This window comes from Oncorhynchus kisutch, linkage group LG6, assembly GCF_002021735.2.
Source record: "Oncorhynchus kisutch isolate 150728-3 linkage group LG6, Okis_V2, whole genome shotgun sequence".
NCBI classification, from domain to species: domain Eukaryota; kingdom Metazoa; phylum Chordata; class Actinopteri; order Salmoniformes; family Salmonidae; genus Oncorhynchus; species Oncorhynchus kisutch.
In genome coordinates, this window is record NC_034179.2 from 74,200,391 (window position 1) to 74,218,629 (window position 18,239).

General features: G+C 47.0%; 1 protein-coding gene across 2 annotated transcripts in view; it reads right to left on the bottom strand.

Annotated features, from left to right (window-relative positions):
- The window catches only part of LOC109892268 (noelin-2), a 96,827-nt gene that overhangs the window by 45,762 nt on the left and 32,826 nt on the right, over positions 1-18,239 (bottom strand). Inside the window, exon 1 of one of the 2 annotated variants that reach the window (XM_031827504.1) lies at positions 5,417-5,939. The exons of the other annotated variant lie outside the window; for it this stretch is intronic. Coding sequence (XP_031683364.1) covers positions 5,417-5,560 — 144 coding nt within the window. The 5' untranslated portion in view covers positions 5,561-5,939. Of the gene's footprint in view, positions 1-5,416; positions 5,940-18,239 lie in introns of those variants that run through there. 2 annotated transcript variants of the gene reach the window in all.

Sequence of the window (18,239 nt, forward strand, 5' to 3'; positions counted from 1 at the left end):
TCGTGCCCAATTGTTAGTAGCTACTATCTTGTCTCATCCTTAATACTCCCGTACGGGCTCGGGAGAGATGAAGGTCGAAAGTCATGCGTCCTCCGATACACAACCCAACCAAGCTGCACTGCTTCTTAACACAGCGCGCATTCAACCCGGAAGCCAGCCGCACCAATGTGTCGGAGGAAACACCATGCACCTGGCGACCTTGGTTAGCATGCACTGTGCCCGGCTCGCCACAGTAGTCGCTGGTGCGTGATGAGACAAGGATATCCCTACTGGCCAAACCCTCCCTAACCCGGATGACTCTAAGCCAATTGTGCGTCGCCCCACAGACCTCCCGGTCGCGGCCGGTTGCGATAGAGCCTGGGCGCGAACCCAGAGTCTCTGGTGGCACAGCCCTTAACCACTGCGTCACCCGGAAGGCCTAGTTCATTCCTTTTGAAGAACTCACTATGGTGAACTTCTTCAGCTGTTGAGTGCAGTGCCACACACCCATGGACCAGCTTAGCTCAGCTGGTTGTTGGAAAGGGACTGAAAGCAAATGGAGCAGACTGATTGTAGCTCAGAGGAGTGTGAATGTGGGACCCTGATCATGGGGACACTAGGGTGAGGAGCAGTCATACATGGCCATCGGGACACTGATCATGGGGACACTAGGGTGAGGAGCAGTCGTACATGGCCATCGGGACACTGATCATGGGGACACTAGGGTGAGGAACAGTCATACATGGCCATCGGGACACTGATCATGGAGACACTAGGGTGAGGAGCAGTCGTACATGGCCATCGGGACACTGATCATGGGGACACTAGGGTGAGGAACAGTCATACATGGCCATCGGGACACTGATCATGGGGACACTAGGGTGAGGAGCAGTCGTACATGGCCATCGGGACACTGATTATGGGGACACTAGGGTGAGGAACAGTCATACATGGCCATCGGGACACTGATCATGGGGACACTAGGGTGAGGAACAGTCATACATGGCCATCGGGACACTGATCATGGGGACACTAGGGTGAGGAGCAGTTGTACATGGCCATCGGGACACTGATCATGGGGACACTAGGGTGAGGAACAGTCTTACATGGCCATCGGGACACTGATCATGGGGACACTAGGGTGAGGAACAGTCATACATGGCCATCGGGACACTGATCATGGGGACACTAGGGTGAGGAGCAGTCGTACATGGCCATCGGGACACTGATCATGGGGACACTAGGGTGAGGAACAGTCATACATGGCCATCGGGACACTGATCATGGGGACACTAGGGTGAGGAACAGTCATACATGGCCATCGGGACACTGATCATGGGGACACTAGGGTGAGGAACAGTCATACATGGCCATCGGGACACTGATCATGGGGACACTAGGGTGAGGCACAGTCATACATGGCCATCGGGACACTGATCATGAGGACACTAGGGTGAGGAACAGTCATACATGGCCATCGGGACACTGATCATGAGGACACTAGGGTGAGGAACAGTCGTACATGGCCATCGGGACACTGATCATGGGGACACTAGGGTGAGGAACAGTCGTACATGGCCATCGGGACACTGATATGGGGACACTAGGGTGAGGAGCAGTCGTACATGGCCATCGGGACACTGATCATGGGGACACTAGGATGAGACGCAGTCGTACATGGCCATCGGGACACTGATCATGGGGACACTAGGGTGAGGAACAGTCATACATGGCCATCGGGACACTGATCATGGGGACACTAGGGTGAGGAACAGTCATACATGGCCATCGGGACACTGATCATGGGGACACTAGGGTGAGGAACAGTCATACATGGCCATCGGGACACTGATCATGGGGACACTAGGGTGAGGAGCAGTCGTACATGGCCATCGGGACACTGATCATGAGGACACTAGGGTGAGGAACAGTCATACATGGCCATCGGGACACTGATCATGGGGACACTAGGGTGGGGAACAGTCATACATGGCCATCGGGACACTGATCATGGGGACACTAGGGTGAGGAACAGTCGTACATGGCCATCGGGACACTGATTATGGGGACACTAGGGTGAGGAACAGTCATACATGGCCATCGGGACACTGATCATGGGGACACTAGGGTGAGGAACAGTCATACATGGCCATCGGGACACTGATCATGGGGACACTAGGGTGAGGAGCAGTCGTACATGGCCATCGGGACACTGATCATGGGGACACTAGGGTGAGGAACAGTCGTACATGGCCATCGGGACACTGATCATGGGGACACTAGGGTGAGGAACAGTCGTACATGGCCATCGGGCCATGGCCATCCTTGCTGTGCCCAGTCCACCTGGCCGTGCTGCTGCTCCAGTTTCAACTGTTCTGCCTGCGGCTATGGAATCCTGACCTGTTCACCGGACGTGCTACCTGTCCCAGACCTATTATTTGACCATGCTGGTCATTTATGAACATTTGAACATCTTGGCCATGTTCTGTTATAATCTCCACCCGGCACAGCCAGAAGAGGACTGGCCACCCCTCATAGCCTGGTTCCTCTCTAGGTTTCTTCCTAGGTTTTGGCCTTTCTAGGGAGTTTTTCCTAGCCAATGTGCTTCTACACCTGCATTGCTTGCTGTTTGGGGTTTTAGGCTGGGTTTCTGTACAGCACTTTGAGATATCAGCTGATGTACGAAGGGCTCTATAAATACATTTGATTTGATTTGATCGGGACACTGATCATGGGGACACTAGGGTGAGGAACAGTCATACATGGCCATCGGGACACTGATCATGGGGACACTAGGTTGAGGAGCAACATCACAAGACGACCCAAAAAAGGACTAGTGGGTTTGAAACTAACCTAACAACAACGTTAGTCAAATGTTCCTCTAATGCTTTAACCCCAATGGCTTCCATAGGTTTAACCTCCAGCTCTTCCATAGGTTTAACCTCCAGCTCTTCCATAGGTTTAACCTCCAGCTCATCCATAGGTTTAACCTCCAGCTCTTCCATAGGTTTAACCTCCAGCTCATCCATAGGTTTAACCTCCAGCTCTTCCACAGGTTTAACCTCCAGCTCTTCCATAGGTTTAACCTCCAGCTCATCGGCACGTTTTATAATGTCTTTAGATTCCACCCAATCTATCATGTCTCATAGAATTTGTCATTAAGACTTCAAAAATATGAAAATGTTGTTAATGGAAGTCTTCAATGTTGCTTTGAGAGTGAGAAAAAATAAGGAGCAACACTAATTGGCTCTTTGTTGAACCAGAACATGTGAAATGGTAAAAGAGAAATAGTCCTCCTCTCTGATGACTCCATCACCACAACATCAAGTCCAGATTCACCACATCAACCATGGAAGCAGAACGGATCTCAAAGCCCCTCCTGAAGTAGCAGACCATGGCTCTGTTTCAATAGCCACACTACTATTAACACTACTATACACAACACTTAGACCACACCCACCCAGGCAGGAAGTAGAACGGATCTCAAAGCCCCTCCTGAAATAGCAGACCATGGCTCTGTTTCAATAGCCACACTACTATCAACACTACTATACCATCTACTTCAAATTATGTCATGTATTGGCCATGAATTCTAAGTGGGATGCTAGTATGGACATTGGGACCACAGGAGGTTGGTGACACCTTAATTGGGTAGGATGGACTTGTGGTAATGGCTGGAGTGGAATAGGTGGAATGGTATCAAATACACCAAACACATGGTTTCCATTATTATGAGCCGTCCTCCCCTCAGCAGCCAGGTCCTGCAGTCCATGTCCACTGGAGACGAAGTCCACTTAGACCACACCCACCCAGGCAGGAAGTAGAACCACTCCTGTACCACTCATTCAGGGACACTATGGGAATGTCATCCTTCCTAGTTCTTCAAAAGCTAAAGCTCTGAGAAACACACAGATCAGACACAAGCTAAATTGATATTGAACTTGAAGAGAAGTACCTGCGCTTGTAGAATAGATAAATGCATCTCAGGGAATGTTTTGCTGGACCTCTCTCTACAAGGTCAACACCTTCATAGAGCTCAGCCTCAGCCTCAACCGTGAAAACATCAACAATGTTTCCTCCAGTGAGCCGCTGAGACAGTTATTACAGCTGGGTGCCTCGGTGCAATAAAGTGGTATTTGTTGGTGCAGCAGGCTTTTATGATAAGACTGGACTGATTGAGGATAGGGCTCTGTGATAGAGGATAGATTGGGAAGATAGAGTCATAATTCTCTGAACAGATGGACCCAGCTCCTGAGACCATAGGGAGAATTGACCAATAAATACACACCTGTAAGTGTGCACACACACACACACACACACACACACACACACACACACACACACACACACACACACACACACACACACACACACACACACACACACACACACACACACACACACATACACACACACACACTAAGGAAGGCAGGCAATGAGGCAGGCATGCGGCATGCACGCACACAAACACACACGGACAGAGCTGGACAGTGCAGGACACACACATTTCATCGGGGCTGGGCGTTTAATAAGGGAGCAGATGCCATGAAAATAGACCCAGGAAAGAACCAAAGGCTATCACTCGCTACTAATGATCCTGAACATGACAGATGCATTCCTCTGCTTGACACTTCTCAACACCTCTCATCTCATCCATATGGAGCACCCATATGCACAGTCACACCACACATGCATCACAGTGTACACAGGTGTACATCCACAACAAGCTCCACAAACCTTCACATCTCAATCTTTCAACACGCTCCTCAGATGAGACCCAACATAATGTACCTTTCAAGGAGAAAATGACGGTCCCTGGCTTGGATTCTGAACGCATACACCTATACATAGTCAGTCCATTTCGACACAGGGGACGAAGGAAAGAGAGATGGGGGAACGAGGTACGCATCCACCTGGAATAGGGTGTGTAGGAGCTGGAGCCCAAATCTCCCCCCCCCCATCATCATCATCATCATCACCTCAGAGTTGGCATACCATTAGTTACACCCTCCAGCTCTCTGACATATCAGTCAACATCCTCATCCCTCACCACAGCAGCAGTATCCCAGCTCTGATCACCCACATCACACAGAGAATTCACCAGCAGGGCAGCTCTCCCCTGATTCTCCTTCTCCTCCCAGCAATCAACACAGCAAAATCATTCTGGATCAGTTCCCTGGGAGCATCACTCACACGAGACCCTGAACATCATTCCCACTTCGCCTGACTCCCAGCAGCATCGCTCTCACATGCACCGCTTTCATCCCCCCCAACCCCACTTCAACCACCCTACCGCTCTGGGACCCCTCTCCCGGTCTCCACCCCCACCAACCCCACTTCAACCACCCTACCGCTCTGAGACCCCTCTCCCGGTCTCCAACTCATCCACCAGCAGACAGATAGAAAGGATGGGAAAAGAGCCGTCTACTGTACGCACGCTGACGATCCTCTCGGAGGTGCCCCCTCGGGAGACAGTGGTCCCGTTGAGTCCCACCAGAGAGGGCAGTGTCTGGGACATCCAGTTGGTCACCATGGCCATGGTGCTGAGCACCGCCCCGATCTTCAGCAGCGGCACGCTCATTTTGCCTGTCCCCCCACCTCCACAACGCTCCGTGCTCCTCAGCCCCTACCGTCCCTCTGCCCTGCACTCTTCCACCCCACTCTGCCTGCCTGCACCGGGACCAGTTAGTCAGCCAGGCAGGAGCAGAGAACCAGGCGGACAGGCAGTTAGCCAGAGACACAGCCCCAGCACGGTGGCTCTCTCTTCAGCCCAGGGAAAAAACTAGAGCAGCACTGATAACCACAGACCCAGGCTTAGTCAGTCAGTCAGCCAGCGGTAGAACCAAAGAGCGGGGCAGAGGACAGGAGCTCACATCCAGCAGCAGCATCACACTGGGTTTATCTGTCTGAGAGCAACTGCCTGCCAGAGCCTCTCTCTCCCTCGCTCACTCTCTCTCAAGATACAGAGCTGCGCATTGGCTGCCTCCCTCTCTCGTCCCCTCCCTAGCTGCCTCTCTCCCTCTCTTGTCCCCTCCCTAGCTGCCTCTCTCTCTCTCTCTCTCTCTCTCTCTCACTCTCTCTCTCTCTCTCTCCTCCAAGGCTGCCTCTCTCTCTCTCTCTCTCTCTCTCCTCCAAGGCTGCCTTCCTCCCTACTCCCTGGCTGCCTCCCTCTCTCTTGTTCCCTCCCTGGCTGCCTCCCTCTCTCTCATTCCCTCCCTGACTGCCTCCCTCTCTCTCGTCCCCTCCCTGGCTGCCTTCCTCTCTCTCGTTCCCTCCCTGGCTACCCTCCTCTCTACTCCCTGGCTGCCTCCCTCTCTCTCGTTCCCTCCCTGGCTGCCTCCCTCTCTCTCGTCCCCTCCCTGGCTGCCTCCCTCTCTCTCGTCCCCTACCTGGCAGCCTCCCTCTCTCTCGTTCCCTCCCTGGCTGCCTCCCTCTCTCTTGTTCCGTCCCTTACTCCAGCCTTTTTTTATATGCTTTCCCTCCTTTCTTTTTAATCTCTCCCTCTCTTTCACGCCTTCTATCGCAGTTCTCTCCTGACTCTTTAGCGTGTTCATTGAAAAGCACACAGTCACAGAGAGAGACGATGACACTGTGGAGGGAGGCTGCAAGGGTATGTAGATGAGTGCAGACAAGACAGGACAGGACATTCAGTGTTCAACACCATGACTATGTTGGGTTCCATTACTCTGTCCATCTCACAGCTTGCCTGCAGCCTGTTCAGAGGCATCACCTCATATACATCCCCCTCTCTACTCAGATGGACTGGAGGAGGAGGAGGAAGATACTAGCAGGGTGGGTATTAATGAGGAAGATGAGAGAGAGGAAGAACAGGGAGAGGAGGAGAAGGAGCAGGCTGCGTGGTGAGGGTATAATGAAGAAGAGGATGAGGGTGAGGAAGAAGAGGCAAGCAGGGTGGGTATTAATGAGGAAGAGGAGGGAGAGGAGGAAGAGAAGGATGACGAGGTGGGTATTAATGTGGAAGGAAGTGGAAGAGGCTGCATGGTGAGATGGACATAAGGAGGAATAGGAGAAAAATTAGGGAGAAGAGGAGGTGTAAGTAGGCATTCTTGGCAGGGTATTAATGAGGAAGAGGAGTGAGTAGGCAGGATGTGTGGGATTGGTATTAATGAGGAAGAGGAATGAGGTGTTCCAGCCCACAGCTCTTCTCCTCCTCTCCTCTTCTCTTCTCCTGACAGCCCATCAGTTACCCCTCCTGACTCTTCCTTAATCACCCTGTAATATGCACTCTCAACCGCTACAGCCCCGCTCGCCACTGCACACGCGCACACACACACACACACACACACACACACACACACACACACACACACACACACACACACACACACACACACACACACACACACACACACACACACACACACACACACACACACACACACTGCTATCTTTTAACTCAAGCTGAATGAACCCCCTCTCTCAAAGTACTGGCCATGCGAGGAGCATTCAGTGTGGACCTAACTAACTAAACGAGTTGATGAAATAGAAAGTTAATCAATAATAGGGAGGTAATTATAGAAGTGGAGAAAATTGGAAGCCTAATGGATCGGACTGTGAAATGAAGTAGGAATTAAGAGGCTTTTCATGGAGCAAAATGGCTGCCATGTCGTGCATCACCCAGGTGGGTGCTACAGAGTGGGGGTGGTAGAGTGAGTATGTGGAAACCATGCAAAGCAGTTGATTATCGTCATTGTCATCAGGTGGTGGTTGTTATCATCATTACTTTCTCTTGTTCTTGTGAAAGTGTTTCTTGAACCAGGCAATAGTGTCATGTTTCAGAACTTCTGCTTACTCTGCCCATAGAAGATGGTGTCAATTTACCCTGTAGGGATTATGCATCAGCATCAAATGACCCTCTAAAACAGCAGCCACTCATAATGATGACAGACTGCCTGGGTATGACAGTATGCCCATGTCATCTCCTCTCCTCTTTGTGTATGGTGACTGATTGATCTTGTCAGACAAGCCTCTCTTACCCAGATACCGACACTGGGCAGGGGCTGGGTTGGGGCTGGATGGATGGTGAGTGATATGGGGTTTGCTGTGTAGGGCCATGGGTTGACATGTTATGAGAGGAGACAGCTTGCTGAGCTCCATCCAAGACATGTCAGGCCTCCTCAGCTCACCTGCTTGCTCTCTCTCTCCCACTCTGCCTCTCCAGCCTATTGCTGTGACAAGGCTGCCCTCAAGTGGCCAGTAGTAGCATTACAGCTGTTCAGCTCACGCCCTTTGCTTGAGGCCAATCAGCCTTTGACATTTACTGCCTTGCTGGTGTTAACCCGATGGTGGCGACACACGATTGTCACAGTTTAGTATCATGATGGCATGTCAAGGAATAATTGAGTCACACATCCTCTCTTTACAATCATCTGTTGTAATGGTTCTATATTCACTATGCTTTCCCTTCTAGGCTGTCGTATGACGCATTTATACATGTAGCTAGATTATTCACAGATCACACACACACACACACACACACAACACACACACACCACACACACACACCACACACACACATCCCTGCAGGATCCTTGCCTTACCCTGGATATGAAAGAGTAAAAGATCACAGCAAAGCAGACAGAAGTACCCCTAGTCTAGTTGAACCTGAGTATGAGTGGGCTGGGAATTGCCAGGGACCTCACAATACGATATTATCCTGATATGGTGACTGGTAGCCTAGAGGTTAGAGTGTTGGGCCAGGACCCCAACGGTTGCTAGATCAAATCCTTGAGCAGACAGGGTCAAAAATCTGTTTATGTGCCCTTGAGAAAGGCACTCAATCCTAATTGTTGCTGTTGATAATGGTTCATGCTGGCTGTGATCCCACTGTCTCAGGGATATTCAAAAAACACATTTCCATTTCATACATGCGTATAATAAACACTTGTTGGAACAGGACTAATGTAAGCACCCATTAAATTGTTATTACTTAGGTGCCAATACGATATGTTTGTGATTCGATACTGCGATTTTATTGTGATTTGATGTTCCAAAAATATTGCTCACTATGTGCAGACAGTGGCGGTCGGTGCCGTTTATGATGAGGGAGGACGAATTTAAATGTTTTTATGAGCATGGCCTTATTTCTATTACAGCATATTGGATAACTGTCATTCATACTTCACCCAGCTCAATGTAACATGGATAGGCTTAGGCTACTACATGTAGGCGCACAGGTCCAGAGAAATCAGAGTAATGAAGGTGACAGACAGTGACACATTCAATACCGGCTTGCACACTCTTGCCTGCATCTAGCTGATCTAGGTTGTAATCATTAGTCCAACAGTTGCAGATGAGAGTTTCTATTGGACATATTCAGGTATGTTTATTCCCGTTTTGTTCCGTTTGCTTCCGTTTAAGAAAGGCTTTTCAACAGAATCGGCAGAATGAATACACCCCTGATCGATGTAGCCTATATATACTCTGAACAAACATATAAAAAGCAACACGTAACAATTTCAAAGATTTTACTGAGTTACAGTTTATTTAACCTGTTGAGTGTAGGGGGCAGTATTTTGATGTTTAGATGAAAAACGTACCCAAATTAAACTGCCTATTTCTCAGGCCCAGAAGCTAGAATATGCATATATATGCAGATTAGGATAGAAAACACTCTAAAGTTTCAAAAACGGGCAAAATTTTGTCTGTGAGTATAACAGAACTGATATTGCAGGCGAAAACCTGAGGAAAATCCAACTAGGAAGTGCCTCTTATTTTGAAAGCTCCCTGTTCCATTGCATGCCTTCCCTCCATTTAAAGGGATATCAACCAGATTCCTTTTCCTATGGCTTCCACATGGTCTGAACAGTCTTTAGACATAGTTTCAGGCTTTTATTCTGAAAAATTAGCGAGAAAGATAACATCGTGTCAATGGATGGCTGGGTGCCAGCAGCGTTTTGCATGCTACAACAGAGTGGAGCAGGCATTTTCTCTCTCAATCCTATTGAAAAAGCTAAGGTCCGGTTGAAAGATGATCGATTATATATTGTAAAAACAACCTGAGGATTGATTTTTAAAAACTTTGACATATTTCTACGAACTTTACGGATTCTATTTGGAATTTTCGTCTGCCCCCTCGTGACTGCTCGAGCCTGTGGATTTCTGAACACGCCAACCAAATGGAGGTATTTTGGATATAAAAATAATCTTTATGGAACAAAAGGAACATTTATTGTGTAACGGGGAGTCTCGTGAGTGCAAACATCCGAAGATCATCAAAGGTAAGCGATTCATTTTATTGCTTTTCTGACTTTCTTGACCAATCTACTTTGCTGGTAGCTGTTTGTAATGTTTTGTCTGCTGAGAGAGATGTCCTTACATAAACGCTTGGTTTGCTTTTTCCGAAAAGCTTTTTTGAAATCTGATACTCCGGGTGGATTAACAACAAGGTAAACTGTGTTTTGCTATATTGCACTTGTGATTTCATGAAAATGAAACATTTTTAGTAATTTAATTTGAATATGCCGCTCTGCAATTCAGCGGATGTTGATGAAAATGATCCCGCTAACGGGATGGGTGCATCAAGAAGAAAAGGAAATCAGTCAATTTAAATAACTGAATTGGGCCCTAATCTATGGATTTCACATGACTGAGAATACAGATGTGCATCTGTTGGTCACAGATACCTTTAAAAAAAGGTAGGGTTCTGGATCAGAAGGTAGGGTTGTGGATCAGAAAACCAGTCAGTATCTGGTGTGACCACCATGTCCCTCATGCAGCGCGACACAGCTCCTTCATATAGAATTGATCAAGCTGTTGATTGTGGCCTGAGGAATGTTTTCCCACTCCTCTTCAATGGCTGTGTGAAGTTTCTGGAACAGGCTATCGCACACATAAATCCACAGCATCCCAAACTGCTCAATGGATGACATGTCTGGTGAGTATGCAGACCATGGAAAAACTGGGACATGTTTCAGCTTCCAGGAATTGTGTACAGATCCTTGCGACATGGGGCCGTGCATAATTACGCTGAAACACGAGGTGATGGCGGCGAATGAATGGCACGACAATTGGCCTCAGGATCTCGTCGAGGTATCTCTGTGCATTCAAATCGATAAAATGCAATTGTGTTCATTGTCCGCAGCTTATGCCTGCCTATACCGTTACCCCAACACCACCATGGGGCACTCTGCTCACAACGTTGACATCAGCAAACCGCTCGCCCACACGATGCCATACAAGCTGTCTGTCTTCTGGCCGGTACAGTTGAAACCCAGGATTAATCCGTGTAGAGCACCCTTCTCCAGCGTGCCTGTGGCCAGCGAAGGTGAGCATTTGCCCACTGCAGTCGGTTACGACGCTGAACTGCAGAGTCAGGGGAAGACCCTGGTGAGGATGGCAAGCATACAGTTTCTGACAGTTTGTGCAGAAATTCTTTGTTTGTGCACAACCACAGTTTCATCAGCTCTCCGGGTGGCTGGTCACAGACGATCTCGCAGATGAAGAAACCGGATGTGGAGGTCCTGGGCTGGACTGGTTACATGTGGTCTTAAGGTTGTGAGGCTGGTTGGACGTACTGCCAAATTCTCTAAAACAACGTTGGAGGCATCTTATTGTAGAGAAATTAACTTTCAATTATCTGGCAACAGCTCTGGTGGACATTGCTGCAGTCAGCAGGCCAATTGCATGCATCCTCAAAACTTAAGGCATTGTGTTGTCTGACAGAACTACACATTTTAGAGTGCCTTTGGATCATCTTGGCAAAGGAGAAATGTTCTCTAACAGCGATGTAAACAAGTTTGTGCATACAGTTTGAGAGAAATAAGCTTTTTGTGCTTGTCTAAAAATTTGGGGATCTTTTATTTCAGCTCATGAAACATGAGACTAATGCTTTACATGTTGCGTTTATATTTTTGTTCAGTATAATTCCTTCTCTCCTCCTCTCACCTTTTCCCTTCGCTTGTGGACTTCAGTGCACAATACAACAGCTGTTTGTGAACACCTTGACAAGCCAAACTTTCCTATCATAACCGCAACACACAGCCTTCATCGTTGCCACCATATTAATGTCATAGTCAACATAGCTACTAGAACTAACACATTAGTAAACCCGCTACAATCATACAGTACAGCAAGCAGTTTAGCAGTTAAACTGGTGGGCCCCGGTGGCAGGTCTTAGAAGAGTTCCATTGTTGGAAAGCCATAGCCAGCTAGCAAACAAAGCAACCCTCTGTTTGAAACGTGTGTTTGAGTAGGCTTAACTAGATTGTTACATTCGCTAGCCAAGTAAGTGAAAGTGAAAGTAAAAAATATATACTATGAAATAAGGCTCTCTCTCTCTTGCTTCTCCTGTTCAACTATTGTCTTTCTCTGTCTTTGAGTGAACTACATTTTATGGATTGCAGTGCTAGCTAGCTGTAGCTTATGCTTTCAGTACTAGATTAAGTCTCTGATCCTTTGATTAGGTGGACAACATATCAGTTCATGCTGAAGAGCTCTGATAGGTTGAAGGATGTCCTCCGGAAGTTATCATAATTACTGTGTAAGTCTATGGAAGGGGAAAAGTTAAACTTTTCTGATATTCACTGAGGAGGATGGTCATCCCCTTCCTCCTCTGAGGAGCCTCCACTGGCTGCAGAGAGAGAAGAGAGAGCATGATAAAATGAGTTTATCAATAACGTAAATAAAAGTGCTGAAAACATGTTGGCTCACTATTTGAAAATAGTTTTGGGGTTACGTATTGTGTGTAATACAGCATGTGTAAGCAACACATCATACATGTGTTAGTATCCATGGCCACCGGATGGCAGCAAAAGGTTTAAAGAGATGATTTAAATAAATAAATAAGACAAATGTATCACTGACAACCATACAATACAGTATCTCACCTTGTGATACTAGTACATGTTTCTACAGAACGGATCTACCGAATCACTACTGATCTCTAGTTTGTAAGACAGATATGCAAGATGAACTAGACACAGTTTTGGGGGAAGCAAGATTTACTGGGAACATAATAACATATGCCATATCTATTAGAGGAGAATCAATGCATTTCAGTAAACCCACTGTCAGACTAAAGTTTGCACTAGTATGATCCGACAAGATTTAAGAAAATATTGTCTCACGTCTGGAGTACTGCAACTCGCTGTTGGCTGGGCTGCCCACTTGTGCCATCGAACCCTTGCGACTTATATAGAACTCCACAGCCTGCCTGGTGTTCAACCTTACCATGTTCTCCCATGTCACCCCACTCCTCCACACACTCCACTGGATTCCAGTCAAAGCTCGCATCCTCTACGAGACCATGGTGCTTACCTACGGAGCAGCAAGAGGAACTGCCCCTCCCTACCTTCAGGCTATGCTACACCCCAACCCGAGTACCCTGATTCTGCCACCTCTTGTCTCTTGGGCAGTTCCCGCTCAGCCCAGTCTAAGCTCTTCTCTTTCCTGGCACCCCAATGGTGGAACCAGCTTCATCCTGAGAGTCTCTGCCAATCTCTCAAAAACATAAAACATCTGATACTCTACCTCTTCAAAGAGTATATTAAACAATCCCACAACCCCCCCCCCCCAAAAAAAAAAAACTATGCCTTTTGTAAACTAACACTTGCACCCGACAGCCCATCCCATCCATCTCTACTGTTAGCTACTTGATTGAGTACAAATGTACTATGACTGTGACATGTGGTTGTCCCACCAAGCTATCTTAACATGAATGTATCTTAACATGAATGTATCTTAACATGAATGTATCTTAACATGAATGTATCTTAACATGAATGTATCTTAACATGAATGTATCTTAACATGAATGTATCTTAACATGAATGTATCTTAGTGTAGCCGATGTGAAATGGCTAGCTAGTTAGCGGTGGTGCGCGCTAGTGGCGTTTCAATCGGTGACGTCACTTGTTCTGAGACATTGAAGTAGCGGTCCCCCTTGCTCTGCAAGGGGCTTTTGTGGAGAAATGGGTAACGAGGCTTCGAGGGTGATTGTTGACGTGTGCAGAGCGTCCCTGGTTTGCGCCCAGGTCGGGCGAGGGGGCGGATGTAAAAGTCTATACCGTTACATTACCAAGAATGTATCTTAACATGAATCCACTAATTGTCAGTTGCTCTGGATAAAAAAGTCTGCTAAATGACTAAAATGTCAAATGTAATGTAAAGCCATTCTGACATTTACCTCCTTCTCCCTTTCTCTCCATTTCTCTACTCTCCTCCATTTCTCTCCATTTCTCTACTCTCCTTCTCCTTTTCTCTCAATTTCTCTACTCTCCTTCTCCTTTTATCTCTTTCTCTACTCTCCTTCTCCTTTTCTCTCCATTTCTCTACTCTCCTTCTCCTTTTCTCTCCATTCCTCTACTCTCCTTCTCCTTTTATCTCTTTCTCTACTCTCCTTCTCCTTTTCTCTCCATTTCTCTACTCTCCTTCTCCTTTTCTCTCCATTCCTCTACTCTCCTTCTCCTTTTATCTCTTTCTCTACTCTCCTTCTCCTTTTCTCTCCATTTCTCTACTCTCCTTCTCCTTTTCTCTCCATTTCTCTACTCTCCTCCCTTTCTCTCCATTTCTCTACTCTCCTTCTCCTTTTCTCTCAATTTCTCTACTCTCCTCCCTTTCTCTCTCTTTCTCTACTCTCCTTCTTCTTTTCTCTCTTTCTCTACTCTCCTCCATTTCTCTACACTCCTTCTCCTTTTATCTATTTCTCTACTCTCCTCCATTTCTCTCCATTTCTCTACGCTCCTTCTCCTTTTCTCTCTTTCTCTACTCTCCTCCATTTCTCTCCATTTCTCTACACTCCTTCTCCTTTTCTCTCTTTCTCTACTCTCCTCCATTTCTTTACTCTCCTTCTCTCTATCTCTCATCTTTCTCTATATTTTTCCCAGACTTTATTTTTCTCTACTGACCTTCTCTCGCTCTCGCTCTCGCTCTCGCTCTCTCGTTCCCTCCCCCTTGCCTGGCTACCCAAACTTCTTGCTAGGCCAAACGCCATGCCCACTGACAGTTTCTTCTCCACAATGAGTCTGGATGTGAGTACCTACCTTACAATTTCTAGAACGCAAACACATTCTAACCATTCTGATTGGTCCCATAAACCGATGGATTGGGTCAGAGCCAGAACACACATGGGTAAAGCGATGTTTGAAAAATATGTCATTGGCTTTGATACTCTGATTGGTAAGAGATGATCCAATCGCAGATGACACTGGTTTGTACAGCACCCATGATTTTGACGTCAGCACAAACGGCTTCAACTATGGCAGTCTCAGACTGAAGGACAGTATGTAGCAAACATAGAGCAGAGGAATAACTCAATTTGAGTCGTCAGGCAATCCCCCCTCTCGCCCACTCTCTCCCTTCCTGTCTCTCTCTGCCCTGTGGCCATGGTGAAATGGCATCACATCTCTGCCTCTCATTCCTTCTATTTCTGTCCAGAGCTCTTAAACTCTCATTAATGATATTAACCATATTCTCTCACATCCACAAATACATGTCTGCATACATACTGTACATATCACTACAGCCAACTCACGTCTTTTGATGTCTTCCCACATGCAACAAGACTAAATAGGATGATACACATCTAATGAAAAATTCCATTGTAGTCATTGCCCATGGCGATTTTCTATAAAGGGCATTTTTAATCAGTTCCTACTGTGAGAATGCCCACCAACAACAAGAAATGTCAGTCTCTGTGTATCGCCCATGGAGGGCAGCAAAGCACTGCTGAGCCCGAGCTATAAACTGTCTGAGACAACAACACTCAATACTGCGAGCTATAAACTGTCTGAGACAACAACACTCAATACTGCCTCGCTGCGGATTAGACTGCAGACAACTGCATCGACCACACGTATTGACACATGCACCATGAACACAGCTTCTGTCCAGCTCCACTCTCTGTCAGTCATAGCTTGAATATCACCTCACACTTTTGTTGAAACAAACTCAATCCAAGCAACAGTACTAGATACCAAGGCCTTGTCCAAAATGGTATCCTATTCCCCATGGGCCCTGATCAAAAGTAATGCACTATTTAAAAAATAGGGTGCCATTTGGCCACATCCCAAGACTCATTACCACAGCTAACAGCTGCAGTATAGCTAAGAGCTAGTCCTACAGTGTAAGATATGAATGGTTTCATTCTAAGAATACTGCCTATTTATTATGAGTCATAATGCATTCGATGAGATCACAGCCATGGAGGTCCACTTGCCTTCCTAGGAAATCACGATCAACATCAGTCCAAACTAAGCATGATCTCATTTCCATGGCAATGGTTTCAAATGGAATGAATATAGCCAAAGTTCAGAGAGGATGGCATGCTTGGTGAGTTAAGACGGAGTGGATAGTGAACTATCCCTATGGGGTTAACCCAACCATGGCATTTAAAACCACACAGGGACCAGAAGGGGACCATGCTTACATGCATCATGCATTGACCCCTGCAACCACATCATATTGAACTCATTCAATAATGCGAGCAGCGAAGTGTCACCGCAAAGGAAGTGCAGTCATGTCACACGTAGACCGCAAAGCATCAACTGATATGATATGACAAGACATTGTATGCAGCTGCCATGTAGACCATACATTTAACGTGTATGTATGTATGTATGCATGTATGTATGTATGTATGTATGTATGTATGTATGTATGCATGTACGTACGTACAGTGGGGAGAACAAGTATTTGATACACTGCCGATTTTGCAGGTTTTCCTACTTACAAAGCATGTAGAGGTCTGTAATTTTTATCATAGGTACACTTCCACTGTGAGAGACAGAATCTAAAACAAAAATCCAGAAAATCACATTGTATGATTTTTAAGTAATTAATTTGCATTTTATTGCATGACATAAGTATTTGATCACCTACCAACCAGTAAGAATTCCGGCACCTCGTGGGGCATCAATTTTTTTTTACATTTGAACTTTATTTAACTAGGCAAGTCTGTTAAGAACAAATTCTTATTTTCAATGACGGCCTAGGAACAGTGGGTTAACTGCCTGTTCAGGGGCAGAACGACAGATTTGTACCATGTCAGCTCGGGGGTTTGAACTTGCAACCTTCCGGTTACTAGTCCAACCACTAGGCTACCCTGCCTCCCCTGATTATGAGGAAGTGTGAGGAAGGTGAGGGAGGTGAGAAAGGTGAGGGATCAGCCCAGAACTACACGGCAGGACCTGGTCAATGACCTGAAGAGAGCTGGGACCACAGTCTGAATGTGTCTGTGTGTCCGTGTGTCTGCACACTAGAGGAGGAGCTATAGGAGAATGGCTGGAACGGACTAAATGGAACAGAGTCAAATGTGGTTTCCATATTTTTGATGTGCGTGATAATGTTCCATTTAGTCCATTCCAGCCATTAAAATGAGCCCGGCCTCCTATAGATCATCCCGCCAGCCTCCTCTGATGCACATGCATGCGTGTCTGTGCCTCTCCACTGAGCTGTGAAGTATGTATCCTGTAATCATTGTGAAGGAGAGAGCTGGCCAATACAAGCATACATCACCACAATAGATTCTCTGTATCTGTATATAGGCCTACCGCAGACAGAGTAGACTAAGGTGGGTTGTGGGAGAACTGAAGTCATCAGTAAATGTGTCTGAATCCTCTAATTGACAATGACAGATTTGTATTGCTGTTTGTTGATGACTGCTTCTACTGACCCGTGTGGGGTAGGATTCACATGATAGGCTCATAACTCCGTGGTTACTATTAGTGGGAGTTTTCAGTGGGGGTCTGGCTGACTGTTAAAGCGCTAAATGGCTGACAAGCAGCAGGGAACTCACACGCATCAAACCCTGCATCAGTATCAGCCAGAGAAAAGCTATGACGAAACGTCATGAAAAGAGATGCAATCATTGCATGAAAATCAGCCGCCATGTATCCTGCTTCACTTGCTACAGTGGCACTGCCCGTCATCCTGTATAAGCTACCTACTTATGCCCCGTGTCCATTGGAGCAAGCAGGGCTCAATGCAACCACTTACTGTAGCAGCTAATGTCCCTGCCTGGATGTATCCATCCCACACACAATTACCAGGATCACCTCCCTATTCACTGCACCTCCATGACCCAATTACCATCCAGCCATCAGCCCGGGACACGGAACCACAGAACACACGCTGTGGCGCATCAGAACAGGGAGAAAAGCCGGTGCCATGTGCTGACCTTTCCCTGCATCCAGCCAATCAAACACTGACTCTCTGGCGGTCAGTCTGGGGAGTGGGGGGGGGGCTATTCTAGTAAATGTAGTAATTACTGGCAGCGAATTGGGAGTCTTAAGCCTGACTGA